This window comes from Ostrinia furnacalis, unplaced genomic scaffold (genome assembly GCF_004193835.3).
Source record: "Ostrinia furnacalis isolate ACB-3 unplaced genomic scaffold, ASM419383v2 OfSCF7455, whole genome shotgun sequence".
Taxonomy (NCBI): domain Eukaryota; kingdom Metazoa; phylum Arthropoda; class Insecta; order Lepidoptera; family Crambidae; genus Ostrinia; species Ostrinia furnacalis.
In genome coordinates, this window is record NW_021137694.1 from 110345 (window position 1) to 130305 (window position 19961).

General features: G+C 36.3%; 1 protein-coding gene across 1 annotated transcript in view; it reads right to left on the reverse strand.

The window, feature by feature from the left end:
- LOC114364650 (indole-3-acetaldehyde oxidase-like) overlaps positions 1-19961 on the reverse strand; it is a 52687-nt gene that overhangs the window by 14972 nt on the left and 17754 nt on the right. The window contains 3 exon segments of the mRNA XM_028320873.1: positions 468-537; positions 8481-8638; positions 12157-12347. Coding sequence (XP_028176674.1) covers positions 468-537; positions 8481-8638; positions 12157-12347 — 419 coding nt within the window.

Consider the following 19961-nt stretch of genomic DNA (forward strand, 5'->3'; position numbering starts at 1 on the left):
TAGTCGATCTTATTGTTTAAATTACTAGCTCCTGAACGGTCGCTATTAAAAGAAACTACCAAAGGAATAAGGCGAAATTCAGTTGAACACCCTGTATGTTTGTGAATGAATGAATGTTTCAATTCAAAATTAGAAGGATTCCACTATACCGCCTTCCATGAAGTTATCTAATAGATGAGTGGGTAAATTGAACCCTACTTGCTAGAGATAACAACAATATTGTATTGATTACAGAAGAGTAAATGTAGCCTATCATTGACGAATACATTTTCTACCATCAAGACCGAACTTTTGGACCACATGAATGCAGTGCTGACTGATGTAGCCGACAAAGTGAAGCAACAGCATAATCGTACGCTGAACAGTGAAGATTTGAGTACTGCGGGGCCTAATAGGATGTGTCCAGACGCACCTATGCCTTCGAGGCAAAAGCCTCATAAAGACAAGGGGGCCAAGAACAAGAGTACCAGTGCTGAGAAAAATAAAGCTTCTCCCGTCGTGGTGGTGAACTCGCCGGAACTTGTTACTGAGGCACATCTGTTGACATAAGTGGCAATGGTGGAGATGATAGCGTGAGCGAAGCTTGGACAGAGGTGAAGCGGAGACCAGGGCGGCGATCACTCCCTGGTGTGCTTAGGGGCACTGCTGCTCCGGGAGCTACGCCGTTGAGCGCTGCTGTGAGCCGGCGCTATCTACACCTGTATTACGTGCAGGAAGGTACATCAGCCCAGGTGGTCAGTGGTCTGTCTCTGGAAGTAAAGAATGCACTGTTGAGGAACTAAAGCCTCGTGGGCGTTACGCGTCGTTTAAGCTCAGTTTGCCATCCAACATTGCTGATATCGTGATGAGCCCAGATAATTGGGCAGAAGACATATGTATTAAACCTTGGCGGCAGAACTTTCGTCCGAAAGAAAAAAATACGGGAAAGCGCGTCACAACTTAGAAGAATAAAAATCTTCCACCAGAATGTCCGGGGACTTCGGTCTAAGACTGTTGAATTCTACAAAAATATCACGCACAGTACCTATGACATAATTACCCTAACTGAAACGTTCTTAACAAGTTCAGTGTGTGACGGTGAATTGTTCCCGGCAGGGTATAAAGTAGTGCGTAAGGAAAGGGAAAAAGACTCTGGGTACGGAGAAGTGTTACTTGCGGTTCGTGACTCTTATTCTGTCCGTATTATTACTATCATCGAATCTCAAACTGTCGACATGGAACTGATATTGGCTATTATTAGTTGCAATAATGTAAAATTTCTGTGTTGTGTTGTATATTTGCCTCCTAGTTACAATGACGTTCAATATTTAAATGTCTTGTCTTGTATTGGAGACGCGATATGCGCGTACCCCAACATTAGTGTATTTATAATAGGTGACTTTAATTTGTTTTCTTGTTGCGCTAATGTCAAAACGCAATTTGACCTTTTGTGACTTCTGTTCTATACAGCAATACAATAAGGTGTACAACTGTCTTGGTAGAATGTTAGATTTAGTGCTGAGCGATCTTGTCCCCGATGAAGTCGTTGTTTCTCAGGCGGACCCCATGGTTCGTATTGACTCACTACATCCAGCATTGGAAATACTGCTTAAACTCCCGGATAGAAAGTTAGTAATACCAGCCCCTTCATCTCTGCCCGTGTATAGATCTAGCTGCAGCCCCGACTTCAATTGGCGTAAGGGCGATTTGCGGGGTCTATACTTGGCATTAGCAGCGATGGACTGGTCTGATTTGTTAAATGTGGTGGACTTGGACTCCGCCGTTGAGCTTTATTACTCTAAGTTATATGACTGTATTGAGAGCTTTGTTCCCATCAAGAAGCGTTCTACTAACAGTAAAAAGTACAATTATCCAAATTGGTATACTGGTGAAATAATAAGTAGTATTAAGAAAAAGTACTTTCCAGTGGCNTTAAAGATAAGAATTTGGCTATAATTTCTCCAAGCCGTAATTAAACCAAAAATGAAACTTAAAGGTTAAGGTCTAAATTTGAATTTCAGGTACCTTTAATGTCATGAAATAATTGGCCTTTATCTTTATCTCTTTATCTTATTTTTGACTTTCGAGTTGAGCTATGTCCATACGAAAGAAAAATTCCAAAATAAAAATAAACATAATAGCGAGATTTANAATTAAGAATACTCTGTACATTGATTTAATGGCAATAAACATTTTATTATTATTATTATTATTATTAATTTTTATCAAACGTTTTATAAACCTCTAATAAGCATTTGATAAAATGTGAAAAATGATTATGAATAAGACCGTTGGACTTTAAATAAAAGCAGTCATTATTGTAAGCCATTTTATTGATATTTACCTCAAAGATTAATGTATTTCATTTTATTAATAGGAAATTGTCGTAGCTTTTTAATATCCGGTATCCGGCCGGATAGTGAGTTACTATCCGGTATCCGGCCGGATAGTAAATTTAGGCCGGATATCCGGCCTACCGGATAGTTACCGGATATCCGTTTCATCTCTAATAATAAGTAAGTAAATAAGCTCATTATAATGCGAAAGTAGGTAAAATTTCGCATCTCATACTTATTAACCGGATTAAAATTAGCAATAAAAATGTCCTCATAATTTTAGAAACTCAGCTCAGTTTGTGACTTGATCAAAACTGAATAAAAAATCTCGTGCTTGTTAATTTAGTTAAATCTCGTATCATCTCATGATACTTAATTAAAAATATTTGCCTCGATGGTATTACTAAATGAGCTCTAAAATAATGCTGATAGGGTTGAATTTTCCATCTGGTGTGTGGAGTTTCCTAAAACACGCACGATGGCCCACCTACAGGATACTATTCGACAAGGCCTCACTTACGAGCGAACATTGACTCACGCACGCGTATTCTTGTGTATGATGGAAGAAAATAAAGAAAATGGTGTACTAAATACTATGCAGTATTTAACTGCCTAAATAATAATAAAAACACAGAATGTACTTTTTTAAGTTGCCTCAAGACACTGAGAGGTAAATAAGTAGTTAATATTATTCATGCTAAATCATGTATTTCCTCCGCCATTTTCCGCAGTTTGGCACCTCACGTCACATCATTTTACCGAAGTCAGCCCTATAGCTTCGGCGCAGTGCCGATCACTGACGTTTGTCAACAAAATGGTGCTTGACTCTTGAGACAGGCTAAATTACACCATATTGTTAATGACATTGAGCATACATTTTTTTAAATACCTTCGCGAAGTAAAACTTCTGTACGTAGTACTTATTATTATTCTGTGGTAGTACCTACAAGACAGTATACCTTTGACATTTGACTTTACGAGATGCAAATAAATTGATGATGATATAAACACACGAATTCTTTTCACATCACCATTTCAATGAAAATCGTTCAGAAATAGATTCCCTACGTTCCTAAATCAGACAGAAAAGTAAGCTTCATGAAAAGTTAAATTTGATTTGCAAACCCGATAGCTTGATTTACCCCTGCTCTTCATATCGGATGATCTATAGACAGAAACCATGTTCATAGCAACAGTGATATTAAAACCGTACTACCTAAGTGAATATCTTTCGAAACAATTTAAGGTCGACAAGAATAGAACTTTCGCTAAGTTTCAAGTGGCATCTAGCCACAGAGTATGTCTAGCGACACATCAAACGATCCTATACAGGGTGGAAACGATAAGTGATCTCACCCGATTATTTCTAAACTATACAAAGTGCTTCACGAGCTCTATCCAACGGTATCAATATCAAGTTACAGAATATACTGGATCTATCCTAAAATTCAATGTTTCCGTCTTCCATACATTTAGTACTATCACAGTCATGGCACTCATCTCTTGATAATTTTATAGCAAGTAAAGCCTGAAACTTATGTTTTTCACTAATAATTTTAAATAAGATGCAAGTTACGAGTTTATTTAACCGACATTTTAAGTTTATTAATTAACAAAAAATAAATTACACTTCTAATAATGTGTCGTCGGCATACATTTAGTATGGAAGCTGGAAACATTGAATTTTGGGATAGTTCCAGTTTATTCTGTAACCTATTATTGGTACCGTTTGAAAGAGCTTGTGGAACACTTTCAGCATCAGTAACCAGTTTTTAGATATCTTGTATAGTTTAGAAATAATCGAGTGAGATCACTTATCGTTTCCACCCTGTATAGCTGAAACCCTCACAAGTCGTGGTCTGGTTAATATCCTTTAGCTCTACATTAACGCCCGTATTCTCAAACAATGCTTGCTTAAGTGAAGCAGCAAATCGAAAGCACAGCGGTGAATAGAGCTCTGTGATTGTTGTGTCACCCTGTGCGTCCACGCGCACTGTGAGACCTCATAGTAATGTTTATGAATACGGGCGTAACTCAAATTAGCTTGCCTTGTAACGGAGTATCAAACGCCAATGTTTGCCAAAGGTTTAGCTCGCTGTAACAGCATAATTGAACGCTCAGAGGAATTGCATAGCCGCACCCATAGAGATCTAGAGAGATGCCGACTAATGCGCTAAGTTCCAAACCCAGTGTGCTTTCATCATTGCTGTCGCGAGCAATGTGTTCCGTTTTTAAAATTCAGCTTTAAAGTTTTCCGAAAAGTTAAAAATGGACTGAACATTTAAGTTTACAAGGGTATAATTTTTTTTTTAAAAGAGATAGCGATCTTCGGATTTTATCAAAACTTCTCTAGTCTATCCTCATTCAAACGGTATACTAATCTTGTTTAAATAATAACAACAACTTCACAAATTCCTTAAATTAGTGCATTGACTCTACTCGGACTGATTTGCGAAATTTGTGTTTATAGCTCCTTTTTGTGTGAATAGCACGTAGAACACATAACAGGTAAAAATTATTTATCTTATGCAATGTAAAAACCTTTTCCCTATCGTTTTTCAATGTGGATTTCTTGAAATTAAAGACGAAAATAATTATTTTGATCGTTTATTAATTATTACAAATTTTGTTCAAAATGTCCGCCTCGGCAACGTATACACTCAAGACATCTTCTTCTAATTTCGACTGTTGTCGTATGCAGCCACATTTCTCTTTTTATTACTAATAAGGCGTTTTCTATTCGTTGTAGTTTTTCTATTGTTTGAATCCGTTACGTACACCAGTTCTTTAGCTTGTCCCCAGACGTAAAAATCGAACGGAGTTAGGTCTGGGGAACGTGTAGGCCACTGTATAGGGCCATCTCTTCCAATCCACGAGTAGAAAACGCCTTTGTAGTAATAANATAAAATCCGAAGATCGCTATCTCTTTTAAAAAAGAAAATTATACCCATGTAAACTTAAATGTTCAGGCCATTTTTAACTTTTCTGAAAACTTCAAAGCTGAATTTTAAAAAAACTAGATGATATTTGCCAGTAAATTTAGATTTGATGCAACCCTACATTAATGCACGTCAAAACAAAATATTTACTTTAGGGCTGCGCCTAGTAGTTTTTTTTTTAATCGAAATTAAATGATGCGATTTGGGTATTTTGGTGAAATTACTAAAAAAATTAATTTAAAAGTAGCCGCCTGGCATGGAACGTGTTATGGGGGCTGAAAATATAGGAAATGACCCATTCTATCCGCCAAATCATTTTGGCACACGATGCGCCAAACACCCTGTATTATACTAGATTTCCGCCCGCAGCTTCACCCGCGTGGAATTTTGTCTGTCACAGAAAAACATTATCGCGCGCGTCCCTGATTCAAAAACCGGGATATAAACTATCCTATGTCCTTTCCCGGGATCATAAAAATCGGATCAGTGGTTTAAGCGTGAAAGCAAGACAGACAGACACGAGTTACTTTCGCATTTATAATATTAGTAAAGTTTAAGCCTAGATTCAGGACAGATTTATTCCACTTTGAGCACCCGCTATTAAGTAAAACATTCTTATTCTACATTTACTTCCAAAATCTGACTGCAAACATTTGACATAGTGGCCTTGCTTAAATTTTAAGGTAAGTTCAAAGTGAAAAACTCGAAATTTAGTCACAATTTAGTCTTATGCTTTAGACTTGGTGAGAATAATAATATGACTCAAGGTGAGGCTAAACTTAGTTCTTAAAATACAGAATAAAAAATAAAAAAAATTTTTTTTCTTCACAATGGGCTTAGGTATTGAGACAATATTTGACAAGATATAAGAATGCAGACAAATTAAGATTTTTGGTGAGTGCTTTTTTCTTTAAAAATAATAAAGTATGACTCTCTATGTAACTTATACAGAGACTCATCAAAAAGCAATTACTTAGATAAAATTAAATATCATCTTTTATTATAATCGAAAGCTTAGGTACTTTTGGTATTGTTGACTTAAAGCGACTGATTTTTCTTAGGGCTCTGCAGAAAAACGATCTTGTCTTAGAATAAAAAAGTTCCCCCTAAATTGGAAACCTAGCATTCTTCACAAAGTTATTACTTGTTCGCCAGACCCAGACTTCGAAAGAAATAAAATGGGACTAGGTCACTCATAGGACTTTAGTAACGTACTTATTTAAGCGAAAGTAGGTAGGTAGTAGTAGTAGTTTTATGTGATATTTTATTAAAGAAATAATTAACCCATTAGAGGTCCGGTGAAATGGTCGGACTGGCCGACTCGTGAACCGAGGAACGCGGGTTCGAACCTCGCCGCTGCTTGACTATTGTGGCGAACCCTCTCATAAAACACTCAGCATACGAGTATTCAGCCTACTACGAAGGGTTAACGGGATTATTAGTAATTTGTATTTGCAAACTGCAAAAGTTTTCTACATTTCAAAGATCGTTTATCTCCCAGATAGACATCGACCGACGTCTACTGAAGAAACATAATTTTGTTTAATCCAGACAAACTCGGGACGGGCTTAGTAGTATTAACTAAATAGTTATTTTCCTTGCAATAACAACTCAATTAGGCAACCCAAGGGAAAATCAACATATGCCATCTCACATCTTTGATCTAATATTCAAACACACACTACAGCAACATTATACAAAAGTGGCAACAAATTACAGAGTAGGTACCAAAACAAGCATGAAAATAAGCGTTTTGCACAACAGAAACACTTCAAAGAAAATTACAGGTTTAGGTTTTTATTATTACCAATGTAGTGAATATGTTTTGTTATTACAAAAAGGAGCTGTGGAGTATCTATAAAAATATTTTATACAGCGTAATTTGATGAGGAGATCCGTAGACGAACTAAAGTCGCTGACATAGCCCGACGGATTGGAAAGCTGAGATGGCAATGGGCAGGTAGTACGCAGAACTGACGGCCGATGGGGCAGCAAGGTTCTGGAGCGGAGGCCAGTACCGGAAAACGCAGTGTGGGATGTTCACCAACAAGGTGAACCGACGATCTCCTAAAGGTATAGCTATATGGGCCGCTACCAACCGGGCGTTGTGGAAATCATTAGGGAGGCCATAATATGTTCAGCAGTGGACGTCCTGTGGCTGAAATGATGATGATGAATATGATGACTTAAAATCATCGCGAACAGACAAATTCACAGGGCAAAACTAGTAAAAATACGATTTGTATGTGTACTGAAATAGAAATCGTTTCCTCTCGTATATTTATTTCACGTATACTTTTGATACGAGATACAATTTTCCTCAATATCCCCTTATAGCAAAAAATATTTTTAACTTATAGAAAAAATACGTGATCTTTCAGAAAAAGTACCAATTTGTGTTAAAGATATATGTACCTACCCACTATCGTATGAAAAAAATACTACAACGTCATAAATTTTATTTTTAGGAAGATATTTATTAGATTGTGGATTTTATACAGTCCCAATAGTGGATTGCGTTTTAGACAAAATAACAGAACCGATTCAGTGTGTCTAAATAGTATTGTGTAGATTAAATATCGTGATTGTAGCGATAAAATCACAATAATCTTTCCTTTCAATTAGGTCTTTAGAAAATATGTGACATGACTACTCTACATAAGCGCATCCGACCGATCGTCAAGGATTTCCTTAACGATCGGTCTTACTGGTGATTCCCTCATTACTTATCATCATCATCATCATAGGTCTCAGTCATAGGACGTCCACTGCTGAACATAGGCCTCGGACCATTGCTTTCCATGTTTCCCGGTTGGTAGCGGCGTCCAGGTTCCCAGTTGCAGGATGAAAACGTATACTAATTCAGTCGACCGAGTAATGAAACGAAAAGTTAAGCCATGTATTCATTAGGCAACATTTGTTGATACAACAGTTTATGACTAGTGTGAAACATGTTTACCATAAACACAGGTTTCTGAAACTCGGCCGTCCACACTTGCTCTCCACTCATAGCGGGGAGCACGGCAACATGTATCAAACAATGTTTCACCACCTATGGTTATGGACTGTTTATAAACTGTTTACAGAGTAGATGAAACATTATGAAACATTGTTTATGAACAGTTTATAAACAGTGTTTATCAACAAATGTTGCCTAATGAATACATGGCTTTAGAAGTCATTATTGTCAAGAACTTGGTATTATTACAAGAAAAAAATTACTTACTCAAAGTGAAAAGGCCCGATTTCCTTGACGATGGGAGCGGCACCCTTCATGATCTCCTCCACATTGGTGTAGTTGAACATGTACACTTTGAAGTCCAGGGCGAAGGGAATCTTCTCCCACATGGCTCGCACGTCGGTTTTTTTCGACAACGCCATTTCCTAGTGAAGAACAAAAACATATTACCAAAAATAATTTGGCTGCCGTTATTTTACTACAGTGCCTAGTCTTGATAAAGTGCACATATGAAAATAGGTGAAACTAGACCTATTTTTATCGAAGAAATACATGTCAAAAAATATCTGTTTATAGTTTATCCGGAATAATTTGATCCCTAAGCCATGCCATGTCCCGTTGATTTCATTAGTTAAATGAATTTCCTTGTAGTGCACCACGTGCCACTAATTGTTTTCCCGAAAGTACAAATAAAATGCAATAAATTAAAATAAACACATCATGCTTAGTAAGTAAATTCTACTAATATTATACAAGTAGGTAAATGCGAAAGTTTGGATGTCTGGATGTTTGTTACTCTTTCTCGCAAAAACTACTGAACGGATTATGATGAGACTTTACAGTACTATTGTTTATAGCCCAGAATAACATAAAGGCTATAATTTATGACGATCTGTGACAAGCGAAATTTCACGCGGGTGAAGCCGCGGGCAAAAGCTAGTGGTAAATAATGAGATTAAAAATAAATATGAATTACACAGCTGATACTCGGGTTTTCATTAATTCATCTCTGTTTACAAACAAAACCCTGTAGTGTTCACGGATTATAAAATTAATTAAGTACTCGTGTAGTAAAATTAAAAAAAATCTATTTAAAATAATTTGTATTTATAAACAGATTTGTATTTTGGTTAAAAAATATGACAGTGTTATGCAATAAAAGTTATGCTAACCTATTTGAATACATTTTCAGAATCAATTATTTTCAAAGCATTCGTTATGTTAAGTGAACCTTTTGGATGTTTTTCATCCATAATAATATTGTCTTTTCTGAAAATACATATAATCGTACGTATTTAATAAAAAAAAGTAATTAATTTAACCAAATTTAAATAGCCAACAGTCGGCAGCACATCAGACCATACAATAAATTTTGTAAAAAATAGCATCTATGACAACTTAACTACTCTTTAAAATGCCACAGTAATTAATTTGTTTTATTCTTTACAAAATAAAAAATGAGTCGCGTGTATCGCGACATTCGCAGGGTTAAACGAAACATTATTAAAAGAGAATCAATCTCATAAATAAAAGCTATGGGAAAATAAATCACAAAATACCTCATTGATTAATTATTCTTCATGACGTAAGTTGGTTAAGCCATTTTATGCAGCTCTGTAGGTACTGATTAATTAAAATTCCAACTTAGCGGTGACAAAATACAACATGATTTTTGGCAGTAAGCTCACGCTTATCTGGTATGCTTCAAATACAAATGAAATTATTTATGTATTTCGTCCATTCCGACAAGTTAGACAGACGATCTCATAAGACGGCACTGGATGCAGGCTGCTACCAATCGGTCAATCTGGAAAATATTGGGGGAGTCCTTTGTACGGCAGTGGATGACAGACGTCTTATGGTTGAAATCATGATTATGATGAAAAAATAAGTGCCTGGATGCGAGCGGCGCAGGACCAGTCTTTGTGGAAATCCTTGGGGGAGGCCTTTGTCCAGCAGTGGACGTCTTTCGGCTGAAACGAACGAACGAATTCCGTACTTTGAAACAATGCCTACCCGTTGTGCAACTTTATAACCTAAAGCGGCTCATAAATTTTGACAACGTATTTTACGTCCAAATGTTACAAGTAACATGATAAAGAATAGAAAAAGAAAAAAAATATGACTGTGTGCTACCGAACCTTCTATATCTTAGCCAAGTGGCATACAGCCAAGCGTTTCAGATTTTTAATTATTCACATTGTTGTCTGTGGAATGAATGTACTCTGTACTCATAAATCCCGTCGATTCTGATTTGGGACATGCAGTTGGCGAGAAGTTCGTTAATTTCATGAATTGTTAATTCCGACGGAAACGTGATTTTAGGTAGGCACGGACATTTTTATTGCTGCCTCGGGGAAAATGAAAATGTTTTAACGCAGTTTCACTACCGTTATAGTCGCTATTTTATTAGTTAGATGATACTTCAAGTTATTAATTAATTCTTTAAAGTCAAGGGATTAAAAATTGTAGGACTGTTTTTGCGTTTAGTTAGGTAATGAAAGTTTGCATATTTAACAGGCAGGTAGGTACCTACTCGTAGTTACATACTTACCTCGTTATTATATTTTACTGTTGATTGTAATAAAATAGCACAAAATCGATAATTTTACATTATCATTATCATCATTTCAGTCACAAGAATTTAAACATTACTATGAGGTCTCAACTTTTTGGTATCTTCGCGTTTCTTTTCAAATAACTCTACGATTCAATTACAATGTCTGAAGGTTGTCTAGAAGATTTCCGTTATGAATCAGCTTGTAACGCTTCATTCAATGTGGTTTATTAAAAATAATCCACTTATTTATATATTTTTTTTATCTTATAATGCTATTTTTTGGAAGATTTATTTTTGAGTAGGTACTGTGTTTACCGAGTAATTTACTCAGTTTTTGGGAAGATACGTTACTGCCTTTCCTTTTTTACTGGAAATCGGTATTATGCATTTAAAATAATGTTAAATTGTAAGAATCTCTGTCTGAGCAACTTATGGTATGAATGCGAAAGTAATTCTGTACTTATCTGAAGGTATGCTCTGACACCTAGAGTACTTTTAATAAAGTAGATAAATTGGACCTGGACCGTGGGGCAGGCACTTTTATAGCATGCCATTGCCCACTTGTGGTGAATCACTTAATATTCTATATTCTAAAATGTCTCTGATTGATTATTCATATTTAATTGGGAGTTTACAGAATAGGTAACAAATGACTCTTTAAAAAACTATTCCATCCATTACGATACGATACGTGTCTTTGTCAATTTGAAAAGAAAATTACTAGTTCTTCAGCCCCATAACAAACGAGAATGGCCTCAAAGAGGGTTTTTAAATCTATTTTACTAGTAAAAAATAGAATAAGAAATCAGGTATTTAACATGTCCAGCACACATGAGCTGTCCCACGGCAATACCATTGAGTTTAATGATAGCTTTGTTAACAGTACTTTTAAGTCAAGGAAAACAAATAGATAATTAAAGTACGCCTTTCTGTTATTAGACAGAACAGGGAATTAGGTACGACAAAATACTAATTACATTTGAAATGTTATGCAGTAGAGATCAATCTTAATGGAGGGCATGATCTTGATTACATAATTTACGACAGATATTTTTTGACTGCAGTTGATTTGACTCTTGTACGTGTGATAATTTGTCCATGTTTGACCCCTAAACTTATTGTCCTCGTCATTCAAACTCCTCTATAGCCACGTACAGCTTGGCCTATGAAACTTAACTAGTAAAGATGGAACCTCAGTCTCTTAAGTCGTAGATATCAAGTTTTTTTTCTTTTATGATGTTTTAACATATGTTCAAAAAGTTCTTAATTAGTATGTTGGCCCTTTCCAGGGCACATAGACACTTCCCAATATAACTGCCCATAATTACCTTCTGATGCTGAGAAGAAGTGGCAGTAGAAACCTTTAGTATAAGTATACAATACCTTCTTCAACTGGCTCTTTAGGATGACAGGGAACAGCACCCATCCAAATATGATGCCGAAGAGCCCCGCACCCATCATCCCCAGCCCGATCTTGAGTGGTTTCTGCAGCTGCATCTTCTGGACTGCCGAACAGTCTGGTTACATCTGAAATAATATGGGTTGATCATCAACTCGTTCTTGGCAGAACTTATCTTCACACATAATCCTCAACTAACAAGGAACTGGATATCTAACTACCAGAAACAATAATACTGTTGACATTGTTGTTATAGCTAAAAGACTCAGGTAAGATGATAGTAGCTACCTAGGCGGACTAATAACAGGCCTACCAAACCGAATAGAAAAATCTTGCCCCCACTGAGAATCTAACCCGGGACCTCTGGGCCTAAAGTAGGTAGTTTTCCCACAAGACCTGTTCTAGACCCACCTGGCTAGCTAGTAGCTACCAACATGCTAACAGCATTGTTGTGTTTCAGCAGTTGGATGTAAGATACCCAGTTCCTTTGTGGTTGCGGATCCCAGGTGAAGCTGGCTTCCACCCTCGACCTAATCATTATCTTCCATCAGGTAAAATGCAAGCCAAAAGCATCCCAGTAGTGGTGAAAAGTCGAAGCAACCCGATCGCGTGGCAGGTCACCAATGCGCTGGACCGACCAAGTGAAATCAGCAGTGGGAGACGGCGTATGTGACTGCACCAGACAGTCTGCCAATAGAGAGAGATGGAGGGAGATCTTGCGGAGAGTTGTAGAGGCGGACAACCGATGTGAACAACGCCTCAACGTGACCACGACCGCTCTGCCAAGAGCGTAACGAATAAGAAGAAGAAGAAGAAGTGGTTAAAAATTTCAGTCTAGAGCTAGACCGCCAACAGCTGGATATAGGCCTTGCCCATCAACTTCCAAAGCAATGGCATTTAGGTTGGTTGAATAGCAGTTGTCATGGTTCCTAATTATCATGTCATAAAAAATTATAAGTGTACGTGGGGACGTAAGGTTAGTCGGCTTTGTGAGGCTAAGGCATCGTGTTCACTGGTGAACAGTGATAGGTATCTCAATACGAAAGCATTATTGAAGGTATTTTTAAATGAGACTAATTTCAATTTACACAAGGGTCAAAAGTGGGCAGGCCTAGCTTACACTAAGTGGACCGACGATTTGGTGAAGGTTGCGTGAAGTACCTAGAAGCAGGCAGCGCTGAACCGGTCGTTGTGGAATCCTTAGGGAGGCCTTTGTCCAGCAGTGGATGTCATTTGGCTGAACACGAACGAATCCCACAACGAAACACACAGCAAGCCTCAAATGAAATCCAAATAAACGCAACCCAGTGAAGGATGAGTAGACCCGGGGGATAGCTAAAGCTTCAACCACACCAACGCTTGCAGATCGCCATCGCCGGCGCGATCACAGCGCGGTCAAAGGCCAATGACAGGTCGCGTGAACTGTCATAGGTCGCGCGACCTGTCATTGGCCTTTGATCGCGCCGGCGATGGAGATCTGCACGCGTTGGTGTGGTTGAAGCTTTACTGTCTTGGAACCCACGAATTTAATCAGAAGAATATAGAGTTCGAAATATAAAATCGGCTTCCCTCCGTTGAATAAAAATAAGACGTGACCTAATAAGATGTCAGACTAGTGAATACTAGGCTTAAATTAACTTATTCATCACATATGTCACAATGCTCATTGATTATCATAGAAATTGGCCATATGGCGAGCATTGAAGTGTTCACACGATTTTCCTTTCACGGCCATGGGTCATGACTAGCTCATTGATTTCTTTAGTCACCTTCAGATTTTGCTATTATGAGTGCATCCAGTCCTAATATTGTATAGTTAATTCAAGCTCGAAATGCTATTTTTGGAACCACATTGATTTATTAAAAAATATTATTCATTGAAAAATTAAAGTTACACATTTGGCAGTAGCTATTTAGATTTAATAAAGTATCTAATACAAAATGAGATGTCTAAAAGGTATCCATAGAATAAAATACAATTAAATCTATAAAATATGAACACGTAACCAGGAAACTTCAGTACTTTACAACTTAAGCATAGTTTGAACTCTCTGTTTTTGACAGCCTGCCCGTTACATCCCGTATACTAGAGATAAATTATGCTAGTGATGTCAAAAGTTAGACTACTTCTGACGTCATAACAGTTTAGCTTAGAATCGATACAAGTTATGGCATGGCAATAAATTGTCATAACCTAAAATGTGCACGCAAACTTTTAAAATATCGTTACTTCTAATATGAGTGCGATTTAACAAGTATATGAAAGAAATTGAATAGGTACCTAATTTTCAATTCATAGAAACTCATAAAACTCATTTATTTCTGCAAATAGGCTTAAAAAGCACTTTTACACGTCCTAGTATTAACCCTACCACTGCTTCAGAACAATAAATGGAACTTTATGTTTACTTTTGAATTAAAACATCTAAATATAGCAAGAGATATGAAACTTTTGATAAGGTTCGGAATTGTCAGAACTGGACAAGACATAAAACATTCAAAACAAGTTTGCCTTTTTAGATTTTACTGGAAATTCAGAACTTTTATTTCGGGTAACTTTCAGGTTTTCTTTTCACTGAAATTCTTAGATTGACAAGTAACTTTGTTCGTTCGCAATGATCTATGGTTTTGTTTGCTATTGAATATCTTTTTTTAACTTCTTAGTCTGAGTTGCACCATCTTATTTTAACTTTACCAAACGTCAAAAATCTGTCAAACGCCATACAAAAAACACCGGTCATTGTCATAGTTACGGTTAAAGTAAGTTGGTGCAACTCAGCCTTAGAAAAACTAGTATAACGGGCATTTTCTCTTGAAATGTTTATCACTGAAAAAGCAAGTTTTTATTTTATAGTAACTTAGCATTTATTTTAATAATTTTAATTTTAATAATAGAGTTATTAAAATAAATGCTAAGTTACTATAAAATAAAATTTCATGTTTTCAAAGGTACGAAAATTTATTCAGTTGTTGTAGGTAGGTATTTGAGTATTAAATACGGACGTTATTATTTCCCGTGCAACAAAACAAATCGTCAAATGACAAAATTCACTCACAAAATAATTGAATGCCCGTGACTCGAGTTTTAATTGTTTGATCGCAATTTTAACTATCGCATCATATCATTTTGTTTAAAATATCATTTTGTCTAAATGGACAACCAAAAAGCTTTATAAATGCTATCGCAGTAGATAGCGTAAGAAAATTTGTGATATGTACGATATTTTTCAGTTAGAGTGGTAAATATTAATTAATTAGGCACCTAAACTATTTTTACTTCACTGAAAAAAGTGTTTACTAAAGACTACGTAACAATGAAAGTAATTTTCAAAACGCCAAAAAAATTATCTATTTTCAAAAACGTTGTAATAGTTTTCAATTACACATAGCCTTGTTTTCAAAAGAAATTATTTCCTTCACTCAAACACTATCAGAAACGACATTTATTTTCCTCACATTTTTCTTGTAAAATTTCAATTAAAGGAACTTTTCTGTGTCTAACACGGAATATATCACTTTGGAGTCTTTAATTGAAAAAAAAAAAGAAGTTAATTAATACATACGTGAGCGCAGCAGTACTGGCCGTCAAGACGGTCCTTTGAAGTCTAGTTGTGGATGCATTGCTTTAATCTGTGGGCGGGCTGGTGTACACTGGCAGGCAACAGTCACTATTTTTTTATACATATATTTTTATTTAATGTTTTTTACAGTAGGTATTGTACATATTTGACTACAGTACAACTCACGGATATTACAAGGCGGTATTTTGTATTGCCCCCTGAAGAAACAGTGCTCTTAAGTACTGTAGATAGAAAATTTTAATCAGAGAAAATATTCCTGTATTTTGAAAAGGAAGAAAACTGTATCAAAGATTTCCGAATCCGTTGTTACATAACATGCAAACAACGACGAGCACTCAGAAGGTCCTATTCCAAGTATAATTTTCCGTTCTGAATTCGACTCCGCTGAGCTAGTCTTTTATAGAAAGGGTCTACTTGGGAATAGAAATACATTTTTAATTAGTACATATTTAAACGACAATATTTTCATGTCCTTTATTGTTGAATTACTCAGCTACCTTCTCTGTGACCCTTCTCTATGATTTTTTTACCCATGGATGTAAATAATATCTAGTCTTTTCCGTGTAGTTTTCCACAACATAGAGGAAAAATGCTAAAAAAAAACCTGTCCACTGTTGCCTTCGTCTGTACAGGTCCCGCCTCTTAGACAATTGGTCGGCTCCTCATACGTCATTGATCGAAACACCATTAAATTGCCATAGAAATTGCTTAATATAGGACGTTTATAGGGGAAGTCCATGTAAGTGATACTTACTGTTTCTGTGTAAAATAGTAGGTACCTAAGATTTTTACGTGTACCTACATAATATTTTTTTTTACGATTTTCGCACCTAAAGAAGTTTATGAGGATCTTGCATTGCTGACAATTGGAGTTACCTACTAAATTCCCAACGCAAGCCTCCTAATGGGAAACTTTTCGTCCAGCTGTGGACTTACGATGATGACAATAATCACTGAGGACGAAAACTATTTCAAAAATTCACGTAGCCTCACGTAATTTAAGAAATTCATACACCTCAACTCTTCTGTACTACAGGTAAGTAAAACTGTTTACCAGCTTAAAGTGTCAAAAATAAGTTCGTATCGGCAATAATTTTGATGTATAGCACAATAAAATAAAGGTCCAATACACCTGCAATAAAGTTAATGTATGAGACGGGTATTACCGCCTGTTTGGTGCGATAACACGGAATAACGTCAGATTATTTGAATTATTCGCCTCATATTTATAAACTGCCTCGTGAAGTTTTAAAGGCGGGATGTGAGTGGATTTTATGATAATAAATGAGGAAAATCCTTACCTTATTCCCATTTAACACTTCACCTGCATGAATTAAGAGTATTCTGATTTTGCAGATGTTTGGTTACACTGCTGGGATTTCGAGTTGTGTCTATCTTTTTTCTACCAAAATTTGGTGACTAGGTGGACCGACAATCTGGTGAAAAGGTCGCGAGAAGTACCTGGATGCCAGCCGCCAAGGCCTTCGTTGCGGAAATCCTTGGGAGAGGCCTTTGTCCAGCAGTGGACGTCATTGGTTGAAATTAAAGAACGAACCAAAAGTATAATAATTTTCCAATATTTAAATAATATAATTAATAAGACAAACGTATAAGTACTATTATAATTTTTCTTACTTTTAACTATCTTCGTGTCTTCGTATCTTGGCTATGGCAGAATAACAGGGTTTGTGGGTCTCCTGCAATCATTGAGTCATAGACCTGCTTTTTGTATCTTATGATTTTTGTATCTGTAAAAAACTGTAAATGAAACCTGTTTTGAGACAAATAAATACTTTCTATTCTATTCTATTCTATTTTAGGGGTTGGAAAATAGTACGTCACAGATTTAATTTGACTAGTACAATTTCCTAGTTGACCCAAGGGCTCAGACCCTACTCAAAAGCAACAGGAGTTCCCACAACCAAATTCCTATATTGCCAATTACTTCCTGGAATTAGACTGTATGTAAAATATACCTAACTATATTCTGGTATCATAGAGCGCTAGTAGGACAAAAAAAAATCAGACATGTTCCTTAAGAGTATTTAACGATTTTTAAGAATTAATTTAATTAGTCTAACTAAACAAAGATATTTTTGACTAGCGGCCGCCCGCGACTTCGTACGCGTGGATCTCGTTTTACCCCCCCTTCATCTATCTTACGCGGTTCAGATTTTTTCATACAATATTTCTTCCTGCTAACTCCCGTTCCCGTGGGAATTTTGCAATATCCTGTTGTAACTAAGCTTTAAGTTTACTAAGGTACCTGCATGCCAAATTTCAAGCGTCCACCTTACGCGGTTTAAATTTTTTTATACAAATGTTTTTTCCCGCTAACTCCCGTTCCCGTGGGTATTTTGCAATATCCTGTTGTAACTAAGCTTTAAGTTTACTAAGGTACCTGCATGCCAAATTTCAAGAGTCTATCTTACGCAGTTTAGATTTTTTCATACAAATGTTTTTTCCCGCTAACTCCCGTTCCCGTGGGAATTTTGCAATATCCTGTTGTAACTAAGCTTTAAGTTTACTAAGGTATCTTCATGCCAAATTTCAAGGGTCTATCTTACGCGGTTTAGATTTTTTCATACAAATATTTTTTCCCACTAACTCCCGTTTCCGTGGGAATTTTGCAATATCCTGTTGTAACTAAGCTTTAAGTTTATTAAGGTATCTGCATGCTAAATTTCAAGCGTCTAACTTAAGCGGTTTAGATTTTTCATACAAATGTTTTTTCCCGCTAACTCCCGTTCCCGTGGGAATTTTGCAATATCCTGTTGTAACTAAGCTTTAAGTTTACTAAGGTACCTGCATGCCAAATTTCAAGCGTCTAACTTAAGCGGTTTAGATTTTTCATAGAAAAGGATTTTCCCGCTAATTCCCGTTCCCGTGGGAATTCCTAAGTATCCTATAACCTGCCCAGGTGTATGAAGAATAATTGTACCAAGTTTCGTTAAAATCCGTCGAGTAGTTTTTGTTTCTATAAGGAACATACAGACAGACAGACAGACAGACAGACAGACAGACAAAAATTTTACTGATTGCATTTTTGGCATCAGTATCGATCACTAATCACCCCCTGATAGTTATTTTGAAAATATATTTCACTAGCTGACCCGGCGAACTTTGTTCCGCCTTAATGGCAATAAATAAGCAGACTTTTTTTATTTCGAACGGGATAAAAAGTATCCTATGTCCTTCTCCTGGCTCTAAACTACCTCCCTGACAATTTTCAGCTAAATCGGTTCAGCCGTTCTTGAGTTATAAGTGGAGTAACTAACACGACTTTCTTTTATATATATAGATGTACAGAATTGACCTCTCTACAGATTTATTATAAGTATAGATTTTGATTTTGAAGTATAAAGTGCAGTGTCAAAGTTAAAAACTGAGCCCCGTACCACATCCGTACTATGTCAATGAAATAAAGGATTAAATACATAGACAAAATTCAGAATAAATATGTTGTGAAAGAGTGCGACAGTGTTTGTTTGTCATATAAAATTTGTCTGACCCACTGCCCATAGCAGCTTGTCTTGCTTGGTTTGCGTACTAAACCAAGTTGACCCTGTCAAGCTGCATTCGTTAAACCTAAAATAAATTTTAATTTAATACTTATTGAATCAAGGAAACAATAAAAAAAACTATTTCACCCGTGCCACATCAATATTCTCAAAGGCGTACTTACTAAATATATTTTTGAACACACCACTTTGCATTTTATATGGAACTTTTGAAGAACTCTATTTGATGGACGTCAAGGGGTTAAAACTGTTAAATATTTAACGAGGTAACTTTTTATAAGTAGCACGAAGTGTGGGTTAACGATTTAACTATACTAGAAGAGATAAATGTTTGTCTGTTTACAAATATTATTTAGGTGATGCAGAAATTGGCTAAAAACCAATTTCATGTAGTACAAAAGTTACTTGAAGATTTCTACAGGTTTACTAAGGCTGGGTTGCATCATCTTACTTTAACTTTGACAAACGTCAAAAATCTGTCAGACTTCATACAAAAAGCACCGGTTATCGTCATAGTTACCGTTAAAGTTTGGTGGTGCAACTCAGCCTAAGTAATGCCTCCGAACTTTTTAGTCAATGTAGTCTGTCTGGCCAAATATCATGGATTCAAGTACCGAGGCGATATTTTCAAGTGAAAAATCATAATTTTGTGCTGAAAATGTTTTTTCGTCGTTAGAGAATACATTA